The sequence below is a fragment of the Myotis brandtii genome, unplaced genomic scaffold, assembly GCF_000412655.1.
Source record: "Myotis brandtii unplaced genomic scaffold, ASM41265v1 scaffold17, whole genome shotgun sequence".
NCBI lineage: Eukaryota > Metazoa > Chordata > Mammalia > Chiroptera > Vespertilionidae > Myotis > Myotis brandtii.
Window position 1 is genome coordinate 4,447,500 of NW_005356259.1, and position 15,745 is coordinate 4,463,244.

The following is a 15,745-nucleotide window of genomic DNA, read 5'->3' on the forward strand; positions in this document are numbered from 1 at the left end:
AAAAAAATATTATAAGTATTACAAAGGGTATTACATATGTGTCCTTTTTTTCCCCGCCCTTGACAATACCCCGGCTTCCCCTACCCCCCAGTGTCTTATGTCCATTGGTTTTGCTTATATGCATGCATACAAGTCCTTCGGTTGATCTCTTACTCCCCTCCCTTCTGCCCCCCAACCCTCTCTGGCCTTCCCACTGCAGTTTGACAATCAGTTTGAGGCAGCTCTGCCTCTGTATCTATTATTGTTCAAAAGTTTGTAATGGTCTTTATTATCCATGAATGAGTGAGATCATGTGGTATTTTTCCTTCATTGACTGGCTTATTTCACTTAGCATAATGCTCTCCAGCTCCATCCATGCCGTTGCAAATTGTAAGAGTTCCTTCTTTTTTACAGCAGCATAGTATTCCATCGTGTAGATGTACCACAGTTTTCTAATCCATTCATCTACTGATGGGCACTTAGGCTGTTTCCAGATCTTAGCTATGGTGAATTGTGCTGCTATGAACATATGGGTGCACATATCCTTTCTGATTGGTGTTTCTGGTTTCTTGGGATATATTCCTAGAAGTGGGATCACAGGGTCAAATGGGAGTTCCATTTCCAGTTTTTTGAGGAAACTCCATACTGTCTTCCATAGTGGCTGCACCAGTCTGCATTCCCACCAGCAGTGCACAAGTGTTCCTTTTTCTCCACATCCTCTCCAGCACTTGTCGTTTGTTGATTTGTTGATGATAGCCATTCTGACAGGTGTGAGATGGTACCTCATTGTTGTTTTGATTTGCATCTCTCGGATGATTAGTGACTTTGAGCATGTTTTCATATGTCTCTTGGCTTTCTGAATGTCCTCTTTTGAAAGGTGTCTATTTAGATCCTTTGCCCATTTTTTGATTGGATTGTTTATCTTCTTTTTGTTAAGTTGTATGAGTTCCCTATAAATTTTGGAGATTAGGCCCTTATCAGATATGACGTTGGCAAATATGTTTTCCCACGCAGTGGGTTTTCTTGTTGTTTTGTTGATGGTTTCTTTTGCTGTGCAGAAGCTTTTTATTTTGATGTAGTCCCATTTGTTCATTTTCTCTTTAGTTTCAACTGCCCTAGGAGCTGTATCAGTGAAGAAATTGCTTTGGCATATGTCTGAGATTTTGTTGCCTTTGGATTCTTCTAGAATTTTTATGGTTTCCTGTCGTACATTTAAGTCCTTTATCCATTTTGAGTTTATTTTTGTGTATGGTGTAAGTTGGTGGTCTAGTTTTATTTTCTTGCATATATCTGTCCAATTTTCCCAACACCACTTATTGAAGAGACTATCTTGGCTCCATTGAATGTTCTTTCCTCCTTTGTCAAATATTAATTGAGCATATTGGTTCGGGCCGATTTCTGGGTTCTCTATTCTATTCCATTGATCTATATGTCTGTTCTTGTGCCAGTACCAGGCAGTTTTGAGAACAGTGGCTTTGTAATACATCTTGATATCTGGTATTGAGATCCCACCTACTTTGTTCTTTCTCAGGATTGCTGCAGCTATTCGGGGTCTTTTTTTATTCCAGATGAATTTTTGGAGAGTTCGTTCTAGATCTGTGAAGTATGCCGTTGGTATTTTAATGGGAAGTGCGTTGAATTTATAGATTGCTTTGGGTAGTATGGACATTTTAATGATGTTGATTCTACCAATCCATGAACACGGTATGTTCTTCCATCTGTTTATGTCTTCCTCTATCTCTTTTTTCAACGTCCTGTAGTTTTCTGAGTAGAGGTCTTTTACCTCTTTAGTTAAGCTTATTCCTAGGTAGCTTAATTTTTTGGTGCGATGGTAAATGGGATTGTTTTTATAATCTCTCTTTCTGAAAGTTAGAAGATTAATTTTTAATCCTATTTATAGATGCTAAAACCAAGGTACCCAGAGGTTCAAAAAATTGCTCAAGTTCACAGAGCCAGTAAATAACAGAATAAGGGTCTGAACCCAAGTAGTGTGGCTCCAGAGATATTCCACATTCTTATTGACTATCCTAGGTTTCCTCTAGGTAGTCACATGGCTCAGAGCTGTCTGAGCAGTATTAAATTACTACAATAACTAGGCTTGAAAATGATCATCTCTTTATTCTTTTAAACATTGCATCACCATTTTTGCTTCTCTAATGATTTTGCTTTCATGAAAAAATTTAGTTCTTCAATTTATAATAACTTAAAACTGCTACCTCACACTTAGCAAAAAAATTTATAGTTATTTCTTTGCTAGATTTATCTATGAATTTAAGGACATATACCACACACAGCATTAAAGCATCCTTTGAATACACAACATCAACTTTCAAGACAAGACACATATAGACAATTAGGGCTATAGAACCAATAAGAAGCCGATAATACAGTATTTACTAAATCTGTCTGCCTTGTGTCAGTAAAGGAGTGTCAAGAAACACCATTTCTAACAGGAAGAAAACCTTTTGCGGGGGGAAGACTAAATATTGCCTTTTAAGCAAGGTAAGCATTTAATAAGTTTAAGACAGCTTTTACCATTCTTTAGGGAATACTGAATTTCTAAGAATGCAGGTACCATGTGCGCTGAATGATGCTAGCAAATGGTAACCACAATACATTCCACTTAATGGGATGTTATAAACCTAAAGGAATGTTGGGAGAGTGTTCAAGCATTTTTCTAAGAATGAATTCCCAAGTTGTACAACAATGCTAAATAGCATCATCCTAAACATATGCTGTTCTTGTTCTTAGTTGCTGCTTATGATCGCTACAATGGCAGTGATGCTTAGCACCTCCTAGGAGAGGAAGTAGTGAGCAACATAGATCCCAGACACTCTTGAGGGATGTTTACCCCTAGGCTCTGCCGCCTGTGTAAAGGCAGTGCGTTATGAGGAAAGGTCACTAACTGAGGAATCACAAGGAAAGGAGGCTAATTACAACCTTCCAGCAACTCATTTGGTCAAATCATTGTACCATTTAAGGCCTTGGTCTTTGTGTGAATATTATTTTTTACTATTTCATGAAGTGCTTATTAGGATAAAAGTTGATATCTATAAAAATATATCAGAAAATAAATATGTTTTGTGAACAACAAATGCCCATAAAAGCAGCTGAAGTATGAAATCACAGAATATGTAGTAAGAACTCATGTAAGTGTCTCTGGATTGTTACCATCTGGTCCCCTTGGCTATTCCTCAAGTAACTCTATGTAGGGTAATGAAACCTATCTATTGACTTTTTTATGTCATACTTGCTTCTGATCACCTACAACTTTATAACAATTTTGCATTTTATCTCACTATGCTCACCTACTTTTATACTTACAAATGACTATGTTTGCTTTAATCTCAGCTTTTGTAAGGAAAACCTACTTGTTTTCTTCTGCCCATAATCTTCCTCAAGTCAAACTACATGTATAACATGTTTGTTTTGTTTTTTCTCTCTGTCCTGACATACCTCTTCACTTCTTTTTAAAAACTTAGCACAAAAATCCATCTTATAAAAAAAGTATCCTGTAATTAACCCAGATGCATTACTTATGTGATACTATTTCACTGTGACCATTGATATAGAACACACAGAGACACATATCCATACACTTATGACATTTTCTTTCTTTAAAAAAAGTATGTTTGGATTGATTTCAGAAAGAAGGGAAAGGGAAAGAGAGATAGAAACATTAGTGATGAGAGATAGTCATTGAGCAGTTACCTCTTGCATGTACCCTGCCCCCCACTAGGGATTGAGTCCGTAACCCGGGCATGTGCCCTGACCAGGAATTGAACTGTGACCTCCTGGTTCATGGGTCGATGCTCAACCACTGAGCCATGCTGAGCAGGCTTTATTAATTTCTTGTGTAATAATACATGGATATAATGATTTTCTTTTGGGAATCTAAACACAGAACCTCTTCTATTTTCCTAACTCCAAATAAACTCACTAATAGAAAACTCTAAGTCAGGAACCAGTAAATGAGAGAGTCCAAAAGGGGAAGGAAAGAAGAAAAGGAATGAGGACAGTTGTTAAATGAGTTTTTGATCAGATGCCTGTAAAAAAGTAAAGTAGTCATGAAACAGCTAAAACCTCTCCAAACTCAATGCTTTGGTTTCTCATCACCATCTCAGCCCCTTCCATCACCAGGAACAGTGTCTAAGCATGCATCGGTTTCCAAACCCTATTTCACCATGACAGCAACATCCGCTTACATCCTTTCGTGCTTTCCAGTTTACAAAGATAATCTCAGATACTGATATTACTCTGAGAATAAACCAATAGGAATGCTATTCTACCTGAGAAAAAAATAGACTATCACATGTACCTATTTATTTACCTTCAAATTAGGCTTTCTCCCAACACATTTGGTAAAGGCATCATTGCTTTTATGGCTTCAGGCATCTGGTGAGTGGTGAATTATGAGTTGTGTGAAGGTGATCTTTTAAAATTCCATATGAAAGTACGTCAGGTTAAGAAATGGAATAATCATTCCGTTATGCTCTCAAGAAACCTCACAAAGCAGAGTTTCAGACTGTTGGAAAAGGTAATTTTAAAAGTACGCTGGGAAACGAGCTAATATGATATAGCTCCAAGCACTAGGATTCTAATTAAATTAAATATGAACAGTGATTGAAAATTGCCAGGCCCTATTATTAGACAAAGCAAGAGGGAACACAGATTCAAAATTTAGAGCGAGGTGTATAAATTTTAAATAAGCCTCAACTAAGCTTCCATTTCCATGGATGCCAGATTCTTGTACAAAGCAATTAATTTTGTCAGTGGAATCAGATTGGCAAGTGGACAAATAAAACTAGGGGATCATTAACCCATACAGATGCTAATGAAGACATATAATCTTCCATCTATAGAAGTTAATGGTAGTTTTTCCAATTAAGGGGGAGAGACAATTTTAAGAGCTTTTTTTAAATTTTCTTTTTCAGAAAATACTGATTAATGAAACTTAAAAAGTGTTTACACAGACTTATGGTACTAAACTCAAGGGAGAATACCTGGTATTTTTGTTTAAACTGCTGGGTGCTGATTTTTTTTTTTAAATGAACAATACTATGAAGTTTAAGATGATCATGTTACTTTAAGTTATATGCTCATCTTTTTCTTTCTTGGTTCTTAATTTTGTCAGGAGGTCTCATCATTTGGAGATCAAATCTATGTTTCTTCGATATACCAACTTGGTACTTGGTATATCGAAGAAACATAGTTCAAGTGTCTAACTTTAGTCTAAAGGAATCTCCAAGAATGCTTATATCTGAGTCTTTTGTTCCCCAAATAAAGCATTAGCAATCAGAGTGGAATAGAGAAAACAGTAACAACAGCTGGCAGTGTTCCCAAGAAAAAGAAATCAAATGTAGTGACAGAGAAATCATGCAGAATATTGAATACGATAATACAAACCCTGGAATTATGTTGAATATGAAAGCAAGGATTGAAAGAGTAGCCGGATAGTCCATTATTGTGCCCAGTGAAAGGGCATATCCACTTGGAAAGAGACATCTTTAAAAAAATAGATTTAATAAAGTTTAAGAAATATTTTCTTGCATTAAGAATTTCAGAGAAAAATACAGACTAAAGATTAAAGAGCACATGTACACATGCATGAATAACAGTTTTGTATGAAAAGGATAGGTCTCATAAGTATTTTTTTTAAAAAGGACTTGAAAAGAAAGATAATGTAACAAATATAGACCTGGTTGGAGTAGGAGTAGGGGATGGAGCTATCTAAAATTACCTGAGCAATAAAAACAGAATAAAATGAAACCTAATAGAGTAATCGAAGTGGATATACTAGCAGTATTTGTGCTTGTTACCAAAGGCAGAAAGGCAATCAAAGTTGAAAGGAAAAATTGAGAATCATCAGCATATACATGGTAGGTCAAACCCTAGGAATGAGAGCGACAATCAGGGAGAAGGAGTAGAGAGAGAAGAGAAAGTCGCCAAATGAAGCAATTCAGCTGAAGCTGAACATTAAGAATGACTGTAAACCCAATCATCTTTGAAATCCTGCTCACATTCCACATCTTTCATCTAGCCTTCCCTGAACATTCCTGTTCACTACCAGCTGTCTTTTATTTTCCTCTTGTGTGAAAGATGTTCCTCACACTATTTTAAACTTTCCTCATACTGGAGAGGTTAGTACATTGTCTTCTCAACTATACAGCTCTTTGAAGAATGGGTTTAGGTGTTGCATTTATTTGCATTTTTCAAGGGTCATAGCTCAATTCTACTAGCAGAAAGGCTATCCAATAAATATTTGTCATATGAGCAAGTGAATCAACTTGCTTTGTTTTCAGGTAGATAATCTATCTTAAAAGGAGTGAAGTGACTTAGGATGTATAAGAATTACACACTAGAACAGCGGTTCTCAACCTGTGGGTCGCGACCCCTTTGGCGGTTGAACGACCCTTTCACAGGGGTCGCCTAAGACCATCCTGCATATCAGATATTTAAATTATGATTCATAACAGTAGCAACATTACAGTTATGAAGTAGCAACGAAAATAATTTTATGGTTGGGTCACAACATGAGGAACTGTATTTAAAGGGCCAGAAGGTTGAGAACCACTGCACTAGAATAAGAGGGGAAAGGCCACTTTTTGGTAGCTTCTTAATACTGGAAAGATAACATGGAAATGAAGAGATAAGACCTTTTATTAAATGAAAACAAATATTGGGAATCCAATATGAAATGTCAAGATTTTGTCTTAAGAGTCAAAAACTGATACTAATATAATATCCATGACTTATCATTACCAATAAGAAGTTTAAGAACAAACAACCAATAAATTTTCACATTGATTTTGGTTTGCTGATTCAAAGTAGTTGTTTTCAATCTATTTCGGTTCTTTACATATTTTAGTATCAACACAACAAATGTTTGCCTCTTTTTGTCTGGTGGTTCCACAAAAAACACATTAAAATCTTGAGCTCTTGTGAATATAATTCCTTGAGATATGGATTTTTAATAGTAACATTGATAGGCCATTAACTATAAGTGTGAATGGTCTCATTGAATATATGTATATATATCAGACACTTTGAGATGCTTGGTGGTTAGGCCATGATCACACATTATGTCATACAAAATTTGGTTTTCAAATAATCTTCAGCTTTGGAAAGTACTGTTTTGTGATGCATCGTATTTAGGAAACCCTAAAATTTCATGTACCAAGAGGGATGTCAAATCATCTCACCTCGGCAACAGGTATTTTTATTTTATTTTTGTTAAAGTACAAGTCATAGTTAATTTTAAATTACTTGGCTTAGGGTTGATGATATGGATATGTTTCTCCCACTTCTAAAGAACTTGTCTGTAATATTTAGATCAATGCCTCACATAACTGTTTTGCTTTCCGCATTGGTGAACAGGTCTAACCATTGAGGTATACATAATACTGGGCCTCACAGTATGATTGTCAGAGACCTACAGTTAGCTCTTAGGGAAATTGTGCCAACATTATGTGAACTGTAGTGAACACGTTTAGAAATTGTGAAGGCATATATAAAAACAGAGGCTTGTTGTTTTTTTTTAAGTGAGGAACACAGAATTTAAATCAATACACATTTAAAAAATATCTTTCAGAGCTAAATTCATTCTGTTAATTTAAAAACATAAACCATGCCATTTAAATTGTTTTGATCATAAAATTATACTGATTGTTCTATTTATAGGTATGATGGCCTAGGAAAAATATTGAGAATATATTTTAAAAGTTCCATTTTATTTATTTTAAATACAAAATTTTAAAATAAAAATATTTTTCATCATTTTAAAAACATATTCGTAAGGCTTAATGTCTCCAGCTAAAGCATCTAGTCAGATTGCATAATGTCATAACATTGAGATCCATCTTAAACCCAAGTTGCCTGGATTCAAGCCTTGTTTTCTACTTACACTTGTTAAACAAGGCCCTTAAAGTTTTGGATTATAGCATCATTATCTGAAAAATTGTAGTGAAAAATTTCTACCTACTTCACAGAGTGTTGGTAGATTTAACAGAGAAAGTGGAGGGGAAAATACTCTTTAGCTTTAAAGTAATATCATTTAGTATCAGAAGTCATGTTTAGACATGTGGTCCTAGAAAAGATGGTGTAAACTTACCTTTCCGTGTTTCTCCCATTTAAATACCCTGGGGATAATTCAATACACAACCAAAAAGACTGGAAAGATCGAAAGGAGAAAGTAGATTGGCTACGGACCTCATTATTTGAAGAATGATATCATATGAGTTCCAAGAGTTTTCTTTTTATCTCTTATACTAGAGGCCTAGTGCACAAAATTCATGCGGGGGGGGGGTTTGTCCCTCACCCCAGCCTGACCCTTTCCCAATCTGGGACCCCTCGGGGGATGTCTGACTGCCGGTTTGGGCCCCGATCCTGGATCGGGGCCCAAACCGGCAGTCGGACATCCCTCTCACAACCCAGGACTGCTGGTTCCCAACCACTTGCCTGCCTGCCTGATTGCTCCTAACCACTCTGCCTGCCAGCCTGATAACCCCTTAACCACTCCCCTGCCAGCTTGATCGATGCCTAACTGCTCCCCTACCGGCCTGGTCGCCCCCAACTGCCCTCCCCTGTAGGCCCAGTCATCCCCAACTACCCTCCCTTCCCTGCAAGCCTGGTCCCCCCCAACTGCCCTCCCTTGCTGGCCTGGTTGCCCCTAACTGCCCTCCCTCCACTGCAGGCCTGGTCTCCCCCAACTGCCCTCCCCTGCTGGCCTGATTGCCCACAACTGCCCTCCCCTGCCAGCCATCTTGTGCCCACATTGGTGCAGCCATCATGTGTGAGGGCATGACTGTCAATTTGCATATTACCTACTTATTATATAGGATATCTCAGACTGGGTTCCAAAGGGCATATACAAACAAAGAAGCAAGCAAACAAATGAGAAAGCCTACTCTTTCTGGGCACAGGACCAGGACAAAGGGAGCCTAGCAAGGACATGGGGCTATCTTATCTCCCCACCTATACCTAGCCACAGTGGTGGGACCCTTTCACCTACAGTGGTGACATCAGTAGAACTCAGAAATGTCAACAAATCTTCCATCAGGGGTGGTGGCCTGATAAACCTGGGGTGGTGGCATCAATGGATCCAAAGCAGGCGATCCATCTCCTGCCCTACACCTGCCAGCATCAGGTGGGCAGAGAACATAGGCAAGGGAAATTTTTTTCTATCCCATAAATCCAGAGTCCACATTCCTACTAGTGGGGGGACTAAGAAAAGAACTCTTCACACTTTGCAGGTGGCACTAGCAGGGATTTATCCGGAATTTCCAAGTAAGAAGAAATAAACTGACCAAAATAGCACTGGAAGGGGTCTGAAAACTGTATTGCATTTGGGAACAGCCTACAAAATAGGCCAGAATCTACATACCAAACCTAAACATGGACACTGCCCACAAAAAGAAAAGATTTTATTTTAAATGTCCATTTCAAAAAGTCCAAAAGAAGAGAAGAGGTAGTTACATTTAAACAAATTAGACTTGAAGTCAAAAACTTTAACACGAGACAAAGAAGGTCATTACATAATGTCAAAGGGGTAGATTAATCAAGAGAATGTGACAAACGTCAATATATATGCACCCAACATCAAAGAACATAAATATATTAAGCAAATACTCATAGATATGAAGGAAGAAAAAGATAATAATACAATAATAGTAGGGGATTTTAATACCCTACATTCAACAATAGGTCATCCAGACAGAATATCAATAAGAAAATATTGGACTTGAGCTATACTTTAGAACAAATGAACTTAGATACCTACAGTACATTCAATCCTTTGCAGCAGAATACACATTCTTCTCAAGTGCACATGGACCATTCTCCTGGGTAGATGGTATGTTAAGTCACAAAAATAAGTCTTAGATAATGTAAAAATATTGAAATCATGTCCCATATCTTTGCTGACTACAATGAATACAACTAGAAATCAATAAGAGGAGGAAAACTAGAAAATTCACAAATATGTGGAAAGTAACACAATTCTGAAAAACCAATGGGTCAAAGAAGAAATCAAAAGGTAAATGAAAAAATATCGAAAAAAGAATTGAAAGTAGAAACATGACCAAATCCAGCCTGCCATTATTTTTTTGTGTGTTCCACAAGCTAATAATAGAACATTTTTAAATGGTTGGAAAAAAATTTTTGTGATGTGAAAGTACATGAAACTCAAATTTTTATGTTCATACACAAAGTTTTATCAGAATACATCCAGGCCCTTTATTTATAAATTGACTTTGACTTTGGCCCCTTTTGCACAACAGTGAATAGTTGCAAAGAGACTGGATTACCTGTAAGCTTAATATATTTACTACCTGACTCATTACAAAAAATGTCTGCCAACCTGCAACAGACCTTTACTTAAACCCTGTGGGCAAATACTCCAAGAACAGGGGCAAATCAGAGATAGATTGAGTCTTAACAGAACTCAACCCAATCTTATGTTGGCTCAGTTCCATAATGAATTGAGATATGCTTAGCCTTCCACGCCATTGCCCTAGCAGAATAAGGATGGATAAATCTTTGCTGGAGAAAGATACCATCTTGAGCCTCTACAAAATTTTAATATACATTTTACAAATATTCCATCATTCAGGAAAATATTCTACTAACTTTGCTTGATCTGAACTGTGATACTTATAAAAAAGCCTGTCTTAACTAGCAGGCTCAACATCAATCTATTTATATCCAACATTTTGAGCAAGAGTTTAAATCTATGTGATTTAAAGAAAAGAAAAATAAACAGAAGTAGCAGTATTACCTAAAAGCACTTCTCTTGGCAAGAAAACTTAAAATATATATTTGGAACAATAGCATTGTCATGAACTAGATGTTAGTTTCTATTGTAAAACATTCCAATAATAAAAGAAATAAAATCTAGGAATTATTTATTTTGTAGAAAATGAAAAAAAAATGGCAATTGACCAGTTATATATAATTCTGAGCTATAAGACTGTGTTCTGAAACTCGTTTCTCAATGACATGTGATTCACAGACACTGGCATCATATTTTAGGCATCTACCATCCTGAGAAGACAGACAAGTGCAAATGTGTGAAAAACTGATAACACTAAAATATTATAATTATGCAATATGTTATGCCTACATCTCTCCCAGGATTTTAAAATTTGACTTTAATAGGCTTTTATAATGAAAAGAGCAACTCAAAGGAACAAGACAACTGAGAAGTTCAATATGTCACCGAACTGTAAAATCATTAAATTTATTTTAATTAGTATATACTAAGGTTTTACATCTGCGGCACAAGTAAAGTGTAACTCAGAGATATAATAGATCAGGTCATTTTCATTTATAACCAATCACAATTTGAAACACGTATCTTTATATTGTCAATGAGATGTAACCTAATTGTGCTAAGAAGTCCAGGCCACATAATAACTTTATGGAATTTAAGCACATGCAGTTGTACCATTATATAGAAGGCAAATAGATATAGCTATGGACACACAATTATATACATAGACAGTGTTTAAAAACTGGATACTTATGCATTCAAATATGTACGTATAAATTGTATACTCCCATTTTTTTAAAATTTAACTCAGTATAACTAGCCTATGAACAGTTCCCTTATAACATAGGAATAAATAATATTTTCTAGATACTATTTGAGAAAGCTGGAATTGCTACTAAAACAAAAGGATTTTTGGAATTAAAGACTTTTTTTAAAAGTTGACTTTAAAAATATTTTAAAACATTTAAATACCTCTCACCATTTTTTTTCACTTTTAATAATTTGTCAATGATAGATGCCTCTGAATAAGGCTCTAATGATTTGACCAGATAAAGGCAAATATAAATCATAAGGAGAGTATGCTATTTATCATTTTAGATAAGATATAAATACTTTTTTAACATACACTGAATATTTAAAAAATTATTAGTATCTTCAGCAACAGATTTCATCTGTGTAATTTCCTAATTTGGAAACAAGGTTTACATGCCTCTCATACTCAAAATTGCTTTAAAAAAATTCTTCACATGCACGAAAATAGTCCATTTTTAAGCAACTTCATGGGAATTGGAAAAGACTAAGGACAACCCAGCACATTCATGAAATTAATGATTTTTTTTCAATGTCTGATTAAAGGAAAGTGGCCATATGTATAGATCTTTATATCAGCGATACCTTAAATACTAGCAGAACACTGTCTCAAAACGTAAACAGCAGATATTATTTATAGTTTCACAATACTGTTTCTCTACATATCATATTTAATTCCAATGAAAAGATCAGAGCCCTCAGAGAGACAAATTGCAAATAGAAAGTCCTCAGTAGGTGGTGGAAAGTCAAGCCAGGAGTCAAGCAACTCACAGAGAGGACAGAGATGTGAGATCCAGCACAGCCTCCTCAGAGAGAAAAAGGAACCACATGGCAATGCTGAAATGCCGACTTCATTCTCGCTCCACTCTGAGCATTTAACATCACATCTTTAAAACTGTTTCAACTACATTACTGCTTCTTTAGGCGAGACCCTCTTTTAAGAAATACAAGCATTCTCCAAGTGCAATGCGGAAACATCATAAAAACTTAATAACCTACCATTTTCTTTGCACTCTTCTGGAGGTTTAGCCTTTTTCGCAAGTCGTGGATCCAGCCATGATGTTGTCTTTGTGTTATGGCTGAAAGGAAAAGAGATCACTCTGAACAGACACATACTGAAAGGAATCAAGTTTATTCCCTAAGAAAAAAAAAGGGGGGGGGGTTAGGCGAACAAAATTGCAATCGATACACTTAATTTGCTTACTGGTTCTAAGTAGCCCTGAAGGAGGTGTAAGAGTAATTGTGCAAGGCAGCTGTAAATTTGGCAACCTCAGCTCCCTGTCCTCAAAGCAGCTATTTTTATTAAAATCAACTAGAATGTTGCCAAGTTCACCTCATTGAAAATGCAGAACTCATCCAGAGCAAAAGGAATTTATTACAAATACGGGATTCTCCTGTTGGAGGAGCACAGTTCACAGGCTCTGGTACTGTTTCCTGAGTTTTGCAAAAGAATTATTTCCATCTTAAACCTGCTCTTTTCATAAGGAGTTGTTTTGTTCCTCTTTAACTATAGAGCTGGCAGAGGCAGTACAAAAGTGATGCAAATTATACCATGTTCTTGGGATTCCTGCATTTTCTCAACAAGTGATTATTAATAGCAATTTCATTAACCCATATTTAGCTTTTGTTCCATGTAAATACTTCCTATCCAGCTAGGGGAATAGGGGATAAACATATCTATAATCTAATACTTCTGGAATGGGAGTTCTGAGATTTAATGAGAATTTTAATGACATTTTTGTTTTGAAAAATGTTTTCTAGAATATCTCTTACCAGACATTTAAAAAGCAAAGAAAGTTGTTCCGAGAGCAGCAGTTTTTCTCAAAGAGGTCCTGGACTCACCTGGTGTTAGAATCACCTGGTGGACTTATTAGCACTGCATATTCTGGGTTGTTATAGATCTACCAAATCAGAATCTTTGGGGATGAGTCCGTAAAATCTCCATTATTGGCAAGGTGATTCTTATGCACATTACAACTTCAGTACTGCTCAGTGGCTCATAACTGCTTGTTGGAGCTAAAAATCTTTACTGTATATAACTGTCTCAAGCGATCTCATCTACCAATGGACAAATTGTCAAGGATGTGACATTTGTGAGGGCTTCGGAAAGAGAACGAGCAAAGTCACAGGTATGGGAAAGTGTCAGGTTTATACAAGGAAGCGTCAGAAGGCCAGTGAGTGAAGCATGCAAAGGAAGAGTGGAAAATAGGCTGGAAACATAAATGAGAGCCAGGTACTAGGGATAATTGAACACAGTTCTATGAAAGTCTAAATGATCATGATGATATCAATGTCATTTTGGCCCTCATTTGTAGTCATGTCAACATCATCCAGTCTTTTCCTCTGAACGAAAGGCTTGATGCCCATGAATGGAGGTTATGACTTTCCAGAGTATGAGGAGTGTAGAACTGGGTTCAGTGTTTGATGCTCCCATTTTGCCAAAAAAAAGTCAATAAAAAAATGCTCTTTATAGACATGCCTGAGTTCAGTGTGTGTGTGTGTGTGTGTGTGTGTGTGTGTGTGTGTGTGTGTGTGTTGATGTCTTTGTTTTTCTGTGCAAGGAGAAATGTTGGAAGCTTGGCAAGGAAAAGAAATTTCCCTTCTCTTTACTCACACCTTCTTCCAAATCCTTCCTCCATTTCAGAGAAATGTCATTTCTAGGTCTCTAAGACATGTTCACAAAAGCAAGCACATCTGTGAATAAGTATTAAGGGACCATTACTAAGCCACTGCAGGGAGTCAAATTACCATTTCTATATCACACCACCTTGGTTCTCACAGACTGGCTCGTGTGGAAGAGAACTGTGAATTTCCTACCTTTCCTGAATTTATATAAAGCATTTCATTACAGGATGAATTTTTAGGTTGAACTAGCATTAATGGTATGTCACTTTAATACATTTTGACAGATTGAGTCTCTTAGAGTTAACAGCATTTTTAGCTGATCCTCTGAAATGATTCTGAAAGAAATGTGGGTAGTAGTTACCTCCAGTAATTGTCTTAAACATCACATGAAGATACGGCACAGTATTTTTCAATAGTGGCTCTTACCAACCTTGCAATTTACATGCTTTTTCAATGTGTCTTACCAAGGGGACATTTTTAATGCATTTGGGAGACAACAGACCTAGTGGCTTTCCCACTTCCTTTAAATGATATATTTTTAATGACATAAATTCCATTTGAAAATAGGGTTAAACATTGGGCAGAAAGCTGTGTACAAAATGAGACCATTGAGCAATTTTTCACAATCTGCAAACTACCTTTATTCAGATTTGAGGTTGATTTTTCTTTCACTTTTATTGCTAGAATAGAGTCAGAAGTAGGACAACAGGTGTTTTTTATTTGTTTGTTTGTGGTTGTTTTTTATCTACCAAAGTTGTGTGGAGCACAAATGACAGGAAGGCTTGATACTAATGTTATAAAAACTTATATTGCAATACTAGTTTCTTTAACAGACATACATGCACATATCTTTGCTGTATTTTCAAAAAAAAACAACCTTTCTTTTTTCTAGCTGGGGAATGGAACAAATATATTCTAGAAATTTTAAATCATAATAATATACTACTCTATTTATTTTTATAGATAAAGTTAATGTGATGACTATGAAGTGTGGGAGATCAAGTGGACTAAAGTTGGTAGCTATTCAAGTTCAATCAATGTCACATTAAAAAAATCGGGTGAAAACCTTTCAAATGGTTTACCCAAAATACTTCTGTAATGTTAAAGTGTAGGTTGAGTCTATCTGGAGGACTGGAACAAACAAGATGTGAAATTTCGTTCAACTCTGAAATCCTAGTTTAAATTCATATCAGAATGTCCCTGCAGACATGTGATAAGCTGACTTGTAATAAATCAGAAATTTGTGTATATTTTATAAGTTTAACCTTTCCAAACAGTCAAGAGAAGCAGGTTCAATTAGAACATCTTATTTTCTGAGGAAACATCCTTGTCACATAGAAAATGCTTCACTTCCCACAAGGAAAGCAACTGACATTGCGGCTCACCATTGCGATGTTATTCTCACTGTCTCATGAATGTCCTGATTGCTCCCTTTGTCAGGGACTGCCCTGGGACTGCATGCAGCACCTTATTGTGATTGTGATTACAGATTTTTAACTTCATTTTACAGATAGAGAAACAAAGGCTGAGAGAAGCTAGGCAACTTGCCCAAGGGTACACAGC

General features: G+C 36.3%; 1 protein-coding gene across 1 annotated transcript in view; it reads right to left on the minus strand.

Moving 5' to 3' along the window:
* The window catches only part of MAGI2 (membrane associated guanylate kinase, WW and PDZ domain containing 2), an 835,146-nt gene that overhangs the window by 376,309 nt on the left and 443,092 nt on the right, over positions 1–15,745 (minus strand). The window contains exon 6 of the mRNA XM_014537030.1: positions 12,557–12,636. Coding sequence (XP_014392516.1) covers positions 12,557–12,636 — 80 coding nt within the window. The remainder of the gene's footprint in view (positions 1–12,556; positions 12,637–15,745) is intronic.